Source organism: Morus notabilis, unplaced genomic scaffold (assembly GCF_000414095.1).
Source record: "Morus notabilis unplaced genomic scaffold, ASM41409v2 Scaffold176, whole genome shotgun sequence".
In the NCBI taxonomy this organism is placed as follows: Eukaryota; Viridiplantae; Streptophyta; class Magnoliopsida; order Rosales; family Moraceae; genus Morus; species Morus notabilis.
In genome coordinates, this window is record NW_010368054.1 from 54,396 (window position 1) to 67,163 (window position 12,768).

The window sequence follows — 12,768 nt, forward strand, 5'->3', positions numbered from 1 at the left end:
TTATTTCTTTTTTATGTTTTGAGCAAAAGCGCAGGAGTGTGGCAGGAGTGAGTCTTGTTTTTATGGCTCACACTACGTTTTTATATAAAGTTATGGGAAATTTTCAAGAATGCCATAAAAGAAAAAAAGACAACACTTTTATTTTTTCTATCAATTTTAAATTTATCATTTCTGGTAGGATATCTTTTGTAATCTATCGGAATATTTTTTTTTCTTCTCACAGGATACGTTTCATATTCTACCAGAAAACTTTTTAATGACGTAAATAAAAAGATGATGAAAAATAATAGTTATTCTTATATTTTTCTTTGAAATTAAGGTTGGGCTCACCTTTGTTTGAGAGAAGTACTGATTGGCAAAAGACAAATTTGTCATACGTTAGGTTGGTTTAGACGTTAAAATCTTCTTCCAATTTCAGATGCAGCTCATTAGCAATATGGAAAAAGAAAAAGGAGAGAAAATTGCAGAATTTACCCCTTAAACGGAGACGAAAAAAAGAACTCTGTGACTATTATATGCGTCAAGCATTCAGAAACCGATTCAACTCTGTTATCGATGTAAAATTACGCGATATACTAATTCATTATGGACTGGGAATAAAATTCTTCAGTGATCCCATGTATAGGTTCACCATTTAGAAAGTCTTAAAGAATACAAAAGGTTAAAATAGAACCACGTTTTATCAAAGATGTTAGGCTTTACTTATACATGCATAAGGATGAGGATTTATTCAGAACAGATAGTACCATAGCAGCCAATTAGAGCATTTTGATGTACTAAAAACTGAGGATTGATGATGGATTAGGGGGAATTGGGACTTCAATAGATCCTTCAAGCATTTGTATAACTTTCTTCATTGTAGGTCTTATTGATGGATCCTCTTGGATACACCATATCGAAACCATCACATACTTCTCCACCATCTTCATGTCACTCATTGCCTCACCATCATTTTCCATCAGAATGTATAGTTTCCCATCTTTATAGCAGTCATATGCCCAATCAGCCAGCACCATTTTGCTCTCGTCCTTTGCGTCTGCTTCGAAACTCTTTCTGCAACAAATAAGCTCTAACAAGAGAATGCCATAACTATAGACATCCACCTTGACAGTGATAGGCACGTTTTTGAACCATTCAGGGGCCACATACCCTTTGGTTCCCCGGATTCCAGTTGCAGTTCGTGTTTGGTCCATCTTCAAAATCTTTGCTAAACCAAAATCAGAAATCCTTGCCGTAAAATTCTCGTCCAAAAGGATGTTCTGAGGCTTGATATCGCAATGTATGATTTGGGTGCTGCACTCTTCATGCAAGTAGAAAAGCCCCCTTGCTATTCCCAGGGCAATTTGCGTCCTCTGGTGCCAGTTTGGTCTTGAAGGTCTGAAAATGAAGCTAGCTAGGGAGCCTTTAGTCATGTACTCGTACACAAGAAGCCGGTGTTGGGCTTCGTTGCAGAACCCGATCAGTCGTACCAAATTCTTATGATGTGTATGACCAATTGCACTAACTTCCGCTTCGAACTCCTGCTCACCTTCCTTCATCATAATTTCTAACTTCTTAACTGCGACTAGATTTCCTTTGTCAAATGAGAGAACTCCTTGGAAAACAGTACCAAAAGCTCCCCTACCTAGTTGTTCTCTGAACCCATCAGTAGCTTTTTCTAGCTCCTCATATCTGAAAGTTTGAAGATTCATACCCGGCATGGATTGGGTGTGTTGTGCTTGAGCAACTCTTGCACTTCTCTTGAAATGAAAAAGAACCAGAAAAGTTGCTAGTAATAAGAGAAGCACTGAGCTACTTATGACAGATATTCCAACGAGCACCACAGCTGAAATATGTTTCTTTTCGCTCTTGGTGGTCGAATAATCTTTTCTTACTTTGATCAGTGCCTTCCCACCATCACCTTCACTGTCTGCCCTCCCATTTCTGAGAGGATTTTGCAGCTTCCAACAACTAGAACGTCGAAAAATAACCGCAACGCAGAAACAATCACCCAAACAAGCTTTCCTGCATTGATCCTCATCCATTGGATAAAAATCCTCATAGTCAGAATAAGGAAAATCTACGTTTTCCATGGCATCAAAATAAAAATTATCAGCATCATGAGAATCTCCACTGCAATTTTGAGCCTCCGCCAGTTGTCTGCAGCCTTTCATTTCATTATTTGAATCGATAAACGAGTAACCACTTGGACAAAGGCAATTCGGCCTCTGTTCAGGACCTAATCTGCAGTAGCTGTTGAACCCGCAAGCTCCACTTCCAGTGCCTACTTCTGTAAGGCTTGTACAGATATTTGGAGGTATGGGGGTTGAAGAGTACCATATCATACTCCAACCCCCGGAACTCGTACTGCTGCTCTTCGGGTGAAAATAGTGCACGAAAATGCCATCGAATTCTAGAGTAGCCCTGTGGTAGAAGTCTGTTGTTGAGCTAGCGTTAGATGATAATATCTCAACTGCAGTGCCATTTTCTGCTTCAACATAAATAAAGCCAGACTGGTTAAATCTCAATAGATGGCCATCGTGTAACGTCTTGCTGTTCCAGTAGCCGGTATTAGCAGCATCCAAGGGTACTTTTCTTGTGTAAAGCACCAAATTTCCATCTGTTTGCATTGTGAGAAAAAATCTTCCAGTTGAATAGTTCATTTCCGAGTAGCGAGCAACAAGCTTCCTTCCTTGAGGCAAAGTTTGAGTTGGCAAAAGCGTATCTGTTGGTTCACTAAAACTCTCCCACAAATTGACCAAGTTTGTATCTACCAACACAAAATTTCCAGTGTCGAGCATGGCTGCATAAGCAACTGAAGTGCCAGTGTTACCCCGGCTCCACATCACATCACCTGCTGGACCCTTGAGGAAGAGCCCGAATTCAGTCAACTCAACTTTGGATCCCATTGGCGCCAGATTGTCTCTGTTGGCTGACCAGATAATAGTTTGCTGAGGGATGTTGCTGAACCAGATGGCTAGTAAGAAGCCATCTTTTCCAATTTGCTGGAAACCGAAAGCAAAATCACCTAAAGGCGATTTCCAGGACATATTATTGTTGATGGCAATGAGGGATGAGCCTAAAGATATGTTTGTTTGAGCTTGGGCAGTGGTGAGGAGTAGAATCATCGGAAAACAAAGCAAGAAATAGAGAATATATGATGTTGCCAGAGCCATGGTATGAGAATATGGGGAATTAGATGATTGCATGAGTACTCATGATATCATGAAGCACACAAAGCGAATATCATATAAATATATATATAAGAAGATGCTTATTTTTTATGTGTTTTCCTTGCTAAAAATTACAAAGGAGTAATCAGGTTTCTATAATGAAAACAAATATATAGGTTCAGTTTGTGACATTTATAATATTCTTTGGTAGTGACTCTCCAACTGGTTCACCGACTATAGCATCCTTACCTTAATCTCCAGAGACGGCAGTTTTTACAATATATTTTGTTATTCAAATTACTCGTCTTTAGAATCAGTTATTATTATCCATTATAGATACTTTTTTATCCGGTTATTAATGACAGAATTGATCTCGTTTTTATTTTTCACGTTTTTCAAAAAAAAAATTGAAAACGTTTTTAAAATGGCGTTTGGCGCAACAAAAATAAAAATAATTTTTTGGTTTAGTGTAAAATGAGAGAAAAATGAAAAACGACTTTTAGTCATTTTTCATTTTTTGTTTTCGTTTTCTCCTCTCTCGAGCAGATAAAGAATGAGATTGAAAACGTTTTCATTTTTATTTTCATGTAAAAAATAAAATTATTTTAAAACGAGTTCCAAACGCGTCCCAAACGCGTCCTGTATTAACAGAAATCTTTGTCTAGTATTTTGTAAGCACCTGTATTAAAGTTGCCGTCGTTCTTCTTAGCAAAATGGTAGAGTGACCCGGAAAACTTCATTATATCCCAACAAAGTCAACACATACGAAAAATGTATCCCATATTCTTGACTTAATTTATTGACTTAAAACGAAAAAAAACAAAAAAAAAAAACCCCCCACTAAAGTTCAAAAGAAAGGGAAAAAAAGAAGACATCTGAAAACTACCGTCTAATTTGACTTCTTAAAACCTTTATTGCTGTTCGGCATTTGGCATTCATATATTGCTTCGTTATAACTTTTGATATTTAAGTATTCATAGATTGCTATCTTGACCAAGCCTCCATATGGTGATATATAGATTACTTCAAAAATCTGAGTCATTCTTGTTGTTTCATATGGAAGCTGCGAATTAATCTAATAATCTCTATACTTTTCTACTTTGTGGCACTCATGTGGGTATTATAATTTTAGCCCTAAGATACTAATTCGACGATTATAATAAATTACATGGTTGATTAAAAAAATTTATGACAATTAATGAAACTAGATTTTTTATCATGTCACGTTATCAAATTTTTATATTTAATAGTAACTATCGATGGAAACATAACCATTAAAAATTCGTCAATATATTATTATATACATTTACTTATTACAAATACTAAGAAGAAAAGGAAACAACAACAAAAGGAAACGAATAATAATTCTGTTAGTTAAAAAAATTGGCAAGGACCCAGGGTTTTATTTTAGAAACTAATATTATATTGTATAAACTTGGGATAAAATATAAATGAACAATAAAACTATAGGGACATATAACTGATTACACGAAAAATTAGGTCGATGGCTGGTTTAATTTGACCGTCCCTTTTAAATTAATGGCCAAACTTTTTTTTTTCTATTTTATTTTTTTATGTACATGGCTGTTTTCAATCATTGATGTGCCATTGTATATCGTTGATAAACTGGTTTATCATCTATTTACTAATAGTTTGTCAATGATAAATCAACAAATTATTAATTAAAATTGGTTAATTGCTAACTTATATTAGTCGATCAATGATTAAAATTAGTTAATTAGTGATAAACTATTGAGTCAATCAGTGATACACTACTGAGTCAATTAATGATAAATAAATTTGTTATTATATATCATGTTTTAGCATTGATAAGGACCATTTCATTAATTTTACAAAACCTTGAATACTTACTAAAAGAAATAGCTAAAAAAGGTCATATTTTCACAAATCCATTTATTAGAATTACATGACAGTTAATGTTCTGTAAAAAAAAATACACAGTCAACAAATAGGTTATTCAGCGGTGATGATCACCATCGTTAAAAATACGATGCCATCGCTAAAGAAGTTTCTGTCGTCGCTAAATATTAGTCGTCACCATAAATTCCATTGTTAAAACCTTTTAGCGATGTCTCTATCATTGCTATGCTTTTGCAACACCACGCTTCTTTCACTAATTGTCCAACAAACCGAATTGGATCATGCACTCTTAACCGAATTGTGTTTCTTCCTTCGTTGGCTTTATTGTGTTTCTTCTTTTGCTTCTTTTGTTGGCCTTTGTGATTGGATTTTGAACTTTTTCATTTTTTTTTTCTTATTAAAAGGTATAAAACTATTGTCGGCTTAAGTTTTTTAAATAAATTGATAAACTCACATGATATTAAAGAGAGAAGTCTTGAGTTTAAACCTCTATAATTATACTCTTTATCTCTATTTAAATTATCATCACGTGTTAGATTTAATTTATTAGAATATGTTACGCTTCTCTCACGTAATTATCTTTTCAGCCAAAAAGAAAAGAAAAAGGTTTTGAGCCACTTAAAAAGTAACTTCTCTTGATTATGATACCTCCTAAAAATAAAAATAATAAACAACTGTGCGTGGCGAAATTTGTTGTCTTAGACCTAAAAACACAACGAGTTTGTTTTTTGTTTTTTGTTTTTTTTGTTTTTTTTTTCCATTCTTTCCCTTGGATAATTTTCTTTTCTACCAAGGATTTTAACGAGGACTCTCCTTTTGCGAGAGAGTAGATCATATCAGGTGGTTTCTTTTCTTTTCTCCGATGTTTCCTTGCTTCTCCAGAAGTTAGAATTGAACATTTTGTTGTTATTTCTTTTCATTCTTACTAGTAAATTTTGGTCAAGGTATAACATTTCTGGCTAGAGGTGTCAATATATTTGGGATGCCATAATGAATTTAAAAAATCATATGCAACCATGCATGACGCTGTTAATCATATAAACGATAATAGACTCTATATTTAAGTATTCAACAGCTATTATATTTTGCTTTTTCTAGTTTTCATTGGCTCATTGTTTTAATAGTTTTAATTGGCTTTCTAAGCCATGTATTTGACTTTTGAAAAATGAAACTTAGGTACAAACATATCCACAATATGTTATCCAAGCGATTCACAAACTCTCACACTACAGATCTTTATGGCTTTTCATGGATAACAAGCTCATATTATATTTACAGTATACATAAATATGCTGTTTTCATTAAAACATGTAAACTAGCGAAAAGCGTGATTGTAGTCATGATAGTGAAAGACTTTGTAGACAAAGTGAGCCAACCATTTTGAGGCTGCAAAGCACAGCACGGCCATCGAAACCATAGCCGTTTTCACAACCATGGATGTGATGCTTTGTTTGGCTGCAGCAACAATTCCAAGCAAAGAAATGGAGATGACTTGCAACACAACCTCAAGGACGTTGAGCCCCTTGTATGCAGCATTGCAACTGCTGCAGTTCACCACATGAGTCCAATACCTGAAAAATGTCCAAAAACAATGAGCAAGTACTATCGAGCCTACAAAGATTTTGACTCGTTCATATAATTCCTCCAATCACTAACAAATAGGCAGGAGAATTGAAGTAATTTTTTAGTATCGCAATATATTTCAAGTTAAGGACCTGAAATGTTAAGCAGAAAAGAAATGAGTTCATGAGTTTATATACAGCGAGAGGGGATTGTATGAATTTGTTTATAAACTTTCTATGTGATTGAATTAACAATGGACTGGATTACTATTAAGACACAAAACTTTATCGTTCTCAGATCCTCTTATTGTCTAGTAAGACGCCATAAGCATAACTTCCTCATTGTACATCAAAAGGGTAGTGGAAAAATTATTCCAATTTGGTAGAATGACTCAGTTTTAATTTACCTGTCCATAAGCTGTTCTCTTGGAGGAGTTGGGGGAAGAGCTCCACTGAATTTGCCTCTCCAATCAACTTGACCACCAGCGTACTTGTTTAACCACTTTCTGAATCCAACCACGAGCGCATCCGACTTTGTTGGCACAAAACATGCTTTCTGCCACTGGGAAGGGCCGACATCCATTATCTTGCGCTCCTATGGAAAGAATTTAAGAAGCCAAAAGGACATGCTGCTTAGGACATCGGCAAGTTGACTTATCGGTGAGTTTTATCACATCTTGTCAATTGAATATATATGTAGTGTTGGGAGGATCAAAAAATTCCATAGATGGAAAATTGTTTATAAACACAGAGTTAGGAAGGCACCTCGACATGAAGCAGATATAAATCTGAATCCAGAATCAAGTTTTGCCCGATATGAAACATCCATCGCGGAACAACTTTGTCAATCCAAACCCCAAAGTTTCTCGGAAATGTCCATATCAATCTGCTCTTACCCGGACTAACAGGAATGCAAATAAAAACTAGAACCATTCTCTTCTGAACTGATGAGTCCTTTAGAAAACCAAAAAGAGATGAAGAAAATTAGTCAAACACAAAGATGGAAAACAAACAGATAAGATCAACTCTTGCTACCAGTCATTAGTGTTTACATACATACAGAAACAAAGATAAAGGTAACGTATTATTACCTTTTTGGTGCCGGTAGAAGAAGAAGCCCCGTTATCTTGATTTGGTGTAAGAGGGATAGAAGAATAAAACACACATGGTGCACAAAACCTGTTGAAACCTGCAGGCTCTCGTCTTCCATTGAAACCATCGGTGTTAAAGTTATCCACACTCAAGTCCAGGGGTATGCCCCCTTCCCTATCAGCCTTACCTACGAAGAAACATGGAAAAACTATTATATATGCTTTGTCTACATAAAGAAAAGTCAACATTAGCATTCATAGAGGGCGCAGATCTCTGTACTTTTGCGCTGTGGCGTCCGCATTATTCCGTAATGTGCGTACGGAACATGCGCAGGGTCCATGAGATTTTCAATCAAGACCTCGTATCTGAAAATGCAAAGTATAAAAAACAACGAAGTATGTTAATTTGGAAGAGCTAGGACATAGAAAAAAGAGTTGAAGAATAGGCATAACTTCGGTAAAAAGGAGTCCATCATAGTTGAGAGTATTGCTTTGCCTACCCGTAGGGGATATCTCTATTTCCCATCAACTTAGTGAAGGATGGATCATCGATTTCTGATATGTAAGGGGGTTTTTTCTTCATAAGAATATCTTTGTATTGAGGATCAGTGTTTGGCCAAAACCATACAATGCCATTCTGCACAGTGCTTGGATAAATAGCTGCACATGCTTTCTTGAAAGTGTGAACCTGCATAATATGCTCCCAAGTGTTTAATCATTATCATCTTTGCAAAAAAGGGTATTATTTTGCTTAGGGTGAATACAATTTGAATACAACAATAATGAATAAATAAATTCTTCACTTCAATGTTAGTAGCCCTTTTCTTTAGTTTATTGAAGAACAGAAAACCAAATTATGTATTATTCGCGGGTTGGGTGGGTGGGATTATCCCAATCTGTGTCCAATCTAAAAGTTCCCTGAACCCAACCTAACCTAACCCAACCCAACCCAGCACAAAAGCATTGGATACTACTGATGAAATTTTGTGGATTATGAGAATTAGGCCTAGGATTTGGACATCTAAAATTAAGGCCCAGTTCATTTCATCGATTCGAGTTTAGAATTCAAGTTTTGCTACAGTAAAAAAATTCTCAGAAACAGTCACATCTAACTTTTTTGCTACAGTAAAAAACTCTCACATAAAGTCACATCTGAACTCAAATCAGCAAACTAAACGGGTTCTAGACTCTTAAGACCTTCTTTTTCCACTTATTTCAAAAAGTCATTCTAAAATTAGAAATTTACGTGCAACAATATAAAAAGTAGATTATTTTCATAAATGTCCCCGATTATGTATCCTAATTCATCAAGCCCTCCAATAAACTTTGAAAATTGTTCATTTCACGCCCTAAACCATATAAAATTCTTAAAAACACCCTTTTCGTCTCTGTCTGTAATATTAATAGAATGATGATGTGATGCTAATTATAATTTCATAAATGCTCTATGAACTATATAAATCAGGGGTAAAACGAATCCTTTTTAAAAGTCGGTTGGCATGTTGAACTAGTTAGCGCACATAGTTGAGGAGGTATTTATGAAATTGATCCAAAATAGTTTGATGAAATCCTGTTTGTTACAACCTGGTAAAATTCGAGTCTTTGACAATAAACTAAATTACAACATTACAGTAAATCATAACAAACAAACTTATATATGTATATATAATATACATAGTTCGAATTTTGCGGATCGATAAATGCTCAATCTGAAACGAAACCCAAATTTTCGGATTAGGATTTTGTCAACCTGTATCAGATCAAATGTCCTCCCAATCTCATTTAACCAGCGTGAATTGGTTTGGGTTAGGCAAATTAATCGGAATCAAGGATTCGATGAACACCCCTAAGCAAAAACATTCAGACAAGCCCTACTATGATTATAAGATAACAATCTCTAATATGATAATATATATCAATAGTTGGAATATTCCATCTTTTATAAATTAAATAATAATTGTTATAATAACAGCTTTATTATATGTCACAAGAATCACATAAAATATTAAAATATCATAAGACATGGAGATAACAAGAAACAAAAGAAAACACTTGTGGAAAGAACACTAATTACCGGAGGTCCATCAGGAGGTGCTTGAGGGATGAAGTTGCAGTCACCGGAGCCATTAAAACACCAACCATGATAAACACACTGCAACCGGCCCCACTGATCAATCCTCCCTTCAGAGAGTGGTGCCAATCTATGAGGACAACTATCATCAAACACCTTCCAATCACTCTCATTCCTGTCCCACCACACCACCACATCAAGACCAATCACCTTCTTCCCATGTGGGACCCTCTTATCCAGATCACAAACCGGCATAACCGGATACCACTGCGAATACCAATCGAATTTGCCACCTGGGGTTTCGGTTCTGACCTCTGGCTGAGGTGGGTCTGAAAGATCTGTTGAAACAGACGATGATATGGTGGTGAAAAGCTCGAACCTTGATGGATTTCTTTGACGATGATCAGAACAAAAAGATGAAGTGGGTAAAAATGGGTTAACGTTTGAGGAAATGAGTTTTCTGAATTGGGTTTTGTTGTCAAGTCTGGATGGAAGTCCAAGAGAATGAACAGGAGAAGTTCTGAGAGCTTCCATGGCTGCAGCTTCCACTTTTTCGGAAGAGTAGAAGAAGAGGAGAGAGTGTTGAAAACTTTAACAATAAAGTTTGTAGTGGGGCCCTTCAGGGAAAGACGTGAGGCTCATCATATTTTGGATATTTCAGAGTGATTGTGCGGACGATACGCAAAGAGAGGCGTTTTTTCTACTTGGGAGTGAATTCAAAATATGGTTCTGCATGTTTTTGGAAGTAAATGAACCAACTGCTCATTATCACTTTTGCTTTATTTTTTTATTATTATTCTTTTTTTTATAGAAGACTTGCTTTTTTAACAACGACTTCTTCCCTAAACTAATGGAGAAATAGTAGGAAATAGACTAATATAAAAAATTAAAAAAAGTATATAAGTTAATTTTTAATTATATAAATTAATAGGTTATAACTTGTTAAGTTATGGTTTATAATTAGATAAGTTATGGATAAATTTATCAAGTTATGGTTCATAGTCAGACAAGTTATGGATAAAAACTGAGAATAACTTATCAAGTTATGGTTCATAATCAGACAAGCTATGGACGAAAACAGTAATTTGGCCTATTTATTAACTTATGTAAACTATTGGCCTATTAATTTTAATTCATCTCAAGTTTTGGCCTATTTCTCTCTTTCTCCCAAACTAATATACCAATAGATTAAGGCCTCGTTCATTTTATCAATTTGAGTTTTCAATTTTAAATTTTTACAGTAAAAAATTCTCAAAAAATGTCACATTTAACTTTTTTTGCTACAGTGAAAAGCTCTCAAAAAATATCACTATAAAATCTCCCTTTTAAGAATTTGTGCGATGAGAGTCATGAGACCTAAAAGAGAAAATGAAAAAATATTAAAAAGAAAAATTCTCTGGTACACTTAGCGTACTTATAAGGATTTTTTACTATTAAATTTGTGTACTTTTTAATTTTTACGTGATTTTATGCATATCTAACGGATAAAAAATCTAACATACTGGTATGTTAGGGTACCAAAAAAAAGTCTCAATTAAAATTTTGGGGTCATTTTTTATTTGTTTGTCAAATTTTAAAAAGAACCTCGACGGTGAGACTCTAAGACCTCATTCATTTCACCGAATCGAGTTTTCAGTTTTAGGTTTCTATAGTAAAATGTTCTCAGAAAATGTCACATTTAACTTTTTCTGCTACAGTGAAATGCTCTTAGAAAATGTCACATCTCAGTTCGAATTAAAAACTCGAATCCGTGAAGTGAACAATGCCTAACTTTGTTTTATGAATTCTCAATTAGTCCCACTTAACCTATTAAAAATTGGCAACTTTTATGATAGAGCATGCTTTTTTGCCTTACAGGTAGGTAAGATTGTTTTAACCGTTAAATTAACTTTTTAACGGTTATATATGTGACTGAAAATAATTATGTGTCGCACATCTCAAATTTTTAACATGAACTCTCACAGAATTGACTGTTAAAAAATCAATCAAACGGCTAAAACAGTCTTACCTATTGATGGAGCAAAAAAGCTTACGCTACGAAAAATATTGCCTTAGAAATTTTGTTAAAAGCAGATAAAAATAAGAGATTAAATATGATCATGTGGTATTTTTCTCATTTGTTTTAATATAAATTCTAACATAGAAAAACAAGACTCCACTAAAGACATTTTTCTTTCTCCATCCGCTTTTAACAAAAATTCTTATATAGAGAATTAAGTGAGATTAATTTAAAATTTAGAGACACAATGCGAGTCTTAAATTTATTTAAGAGGTAAACAATGGATAACTCAAAAGTTGATGGGACACAAGTACGAATAATCCAAAAAAAAAAATCATTCACACACCACAGTTCGAATAGCACAGGCCTCACACATAATGAAGATAACGGGAGTGCTTCTTCGACCAGAACCGAAAACGTAATACTACATTACGTGAATTGTTTGTGTAAAAACTGATCCATGGAGGTAAGATGTGAATTTATGTCATTATTTGAATTATAGTTTGTAATTCGTTACAGTATTTTCTCTCATAAAAAATATACGTAAATTAAGAATAATTCTGAATCATAATTCTAAATTTATGAACCAAAAAGTCCACTTAACCTTTACTTTCCTTCTTTTATGTTCTGTGACTAGTTTTGTTCACATCTTTTGGTTTGTTATAGAGCTTCTGGTTTTCATTTGCATTGCAGTGAGCCCAGAAAAGAGCAGAGAATGTGATAAGGAGATCTACAAAGAAACTTCAATGTTTGGACCGAAAGTTGTATGTTTCATATTAGCCAAAACTTGATTCTGGATTCAGATTACAACTGCTTCATGTTGAGGTGACTAATAACATTTTGCATTTACGAATTATTTTTCATCTAAGAAATTTCTTGATCCTCCTTAACACTGGCACAATTATTGACAAGCTGTACAAATAAAACTGAGCTCATGAAACAAAGCATAATAATAATAATAATAAGACAACGCTAAAACCATACAAATACAGGGGACAAATGTGCATTTTTT

General features: G+C 34.5%; 2 protein-coding genes across 2 annotated transcripts; both read right to left on the reverse strand.

The window, feature by feature from the left end:
• Positions 1-776: 776 nt before the first annotated feature.
• LOC21402039 (G-type lectin S-receptor-like serine/threonine-protein kinase LECRK2) lies at positions 777-3,155 on the reverse strand. The gene has a single exon (XM_010114331.1). The coding sequence runs from the start codon at positions 3,153-3,155 to the stop codon at positions 777-779; it is 2,379 nt and encodes a 792-aa protein (XP_010112633.1).
• A 2,989-nt stretch (positions 3,156-6,144) lies between these two features.
• On the reverse strand, positions 6,145-10,474 carry LOC21402040 (protochlorophyllide-dependent translocon component 52, chloroplastic). Its single transcript, XM_010114332.2, has 7 exons — positions 9,761-10,474; positions 8,187-8,374; positions 7,967-8,052; positions 7,687-7,874; positions 7,361-7,549; positions 7,003-7,190; positions 6,145-6,604 (listed from the first exon to the last, which is right to left on the reverse strand). Exons 1-7 carry the CDS (start codon positions 10,289-10,291, stop codon positions 6,349-6,351), a joined length of 1,626 nt encoding a protein of 541 aa, XP_010112634.1. The 5' UTR covers positions 10,292-10,474; the 3' UTR covers positions 6,145-6,348.
• Positions 10,475-12,768: the final 2,294 nt, after the last annotated feature.

Excerpts from the sequence above, each read along its gene's own strand:
- LOC21402039 (XM_010114331.1), bottom strand. The coding sequence starts at position 3,155 with ATGGCTCTGGCAACATCATATATTCTCTATTTCTTGCTTTGTTTTCCG.
- LOC21402040 (XM_010114332.2), bottom strand. The coding sequence starts at position 10,291 with ATGGAAGCTCTCAGAACTTCTCCTGTTCATTCTCTTGGACTTCCATCC. Across the intron at positions 7,875-7,966 it reads GCGGACGCCACAGCGCAAAA|GTAAGGCTGATAGGGAAGGG; the intron begins GTACAGAGATCT and ends GTTTCTTCGTAG. Across the intron at positions 7,550-7,686 it reads CTTCTACCGGCACCAAAAAG|GACTCATCAGTTCAGAAGAG; the intron begins GTAATAATACGT and ends GGTTTTCTAAAG.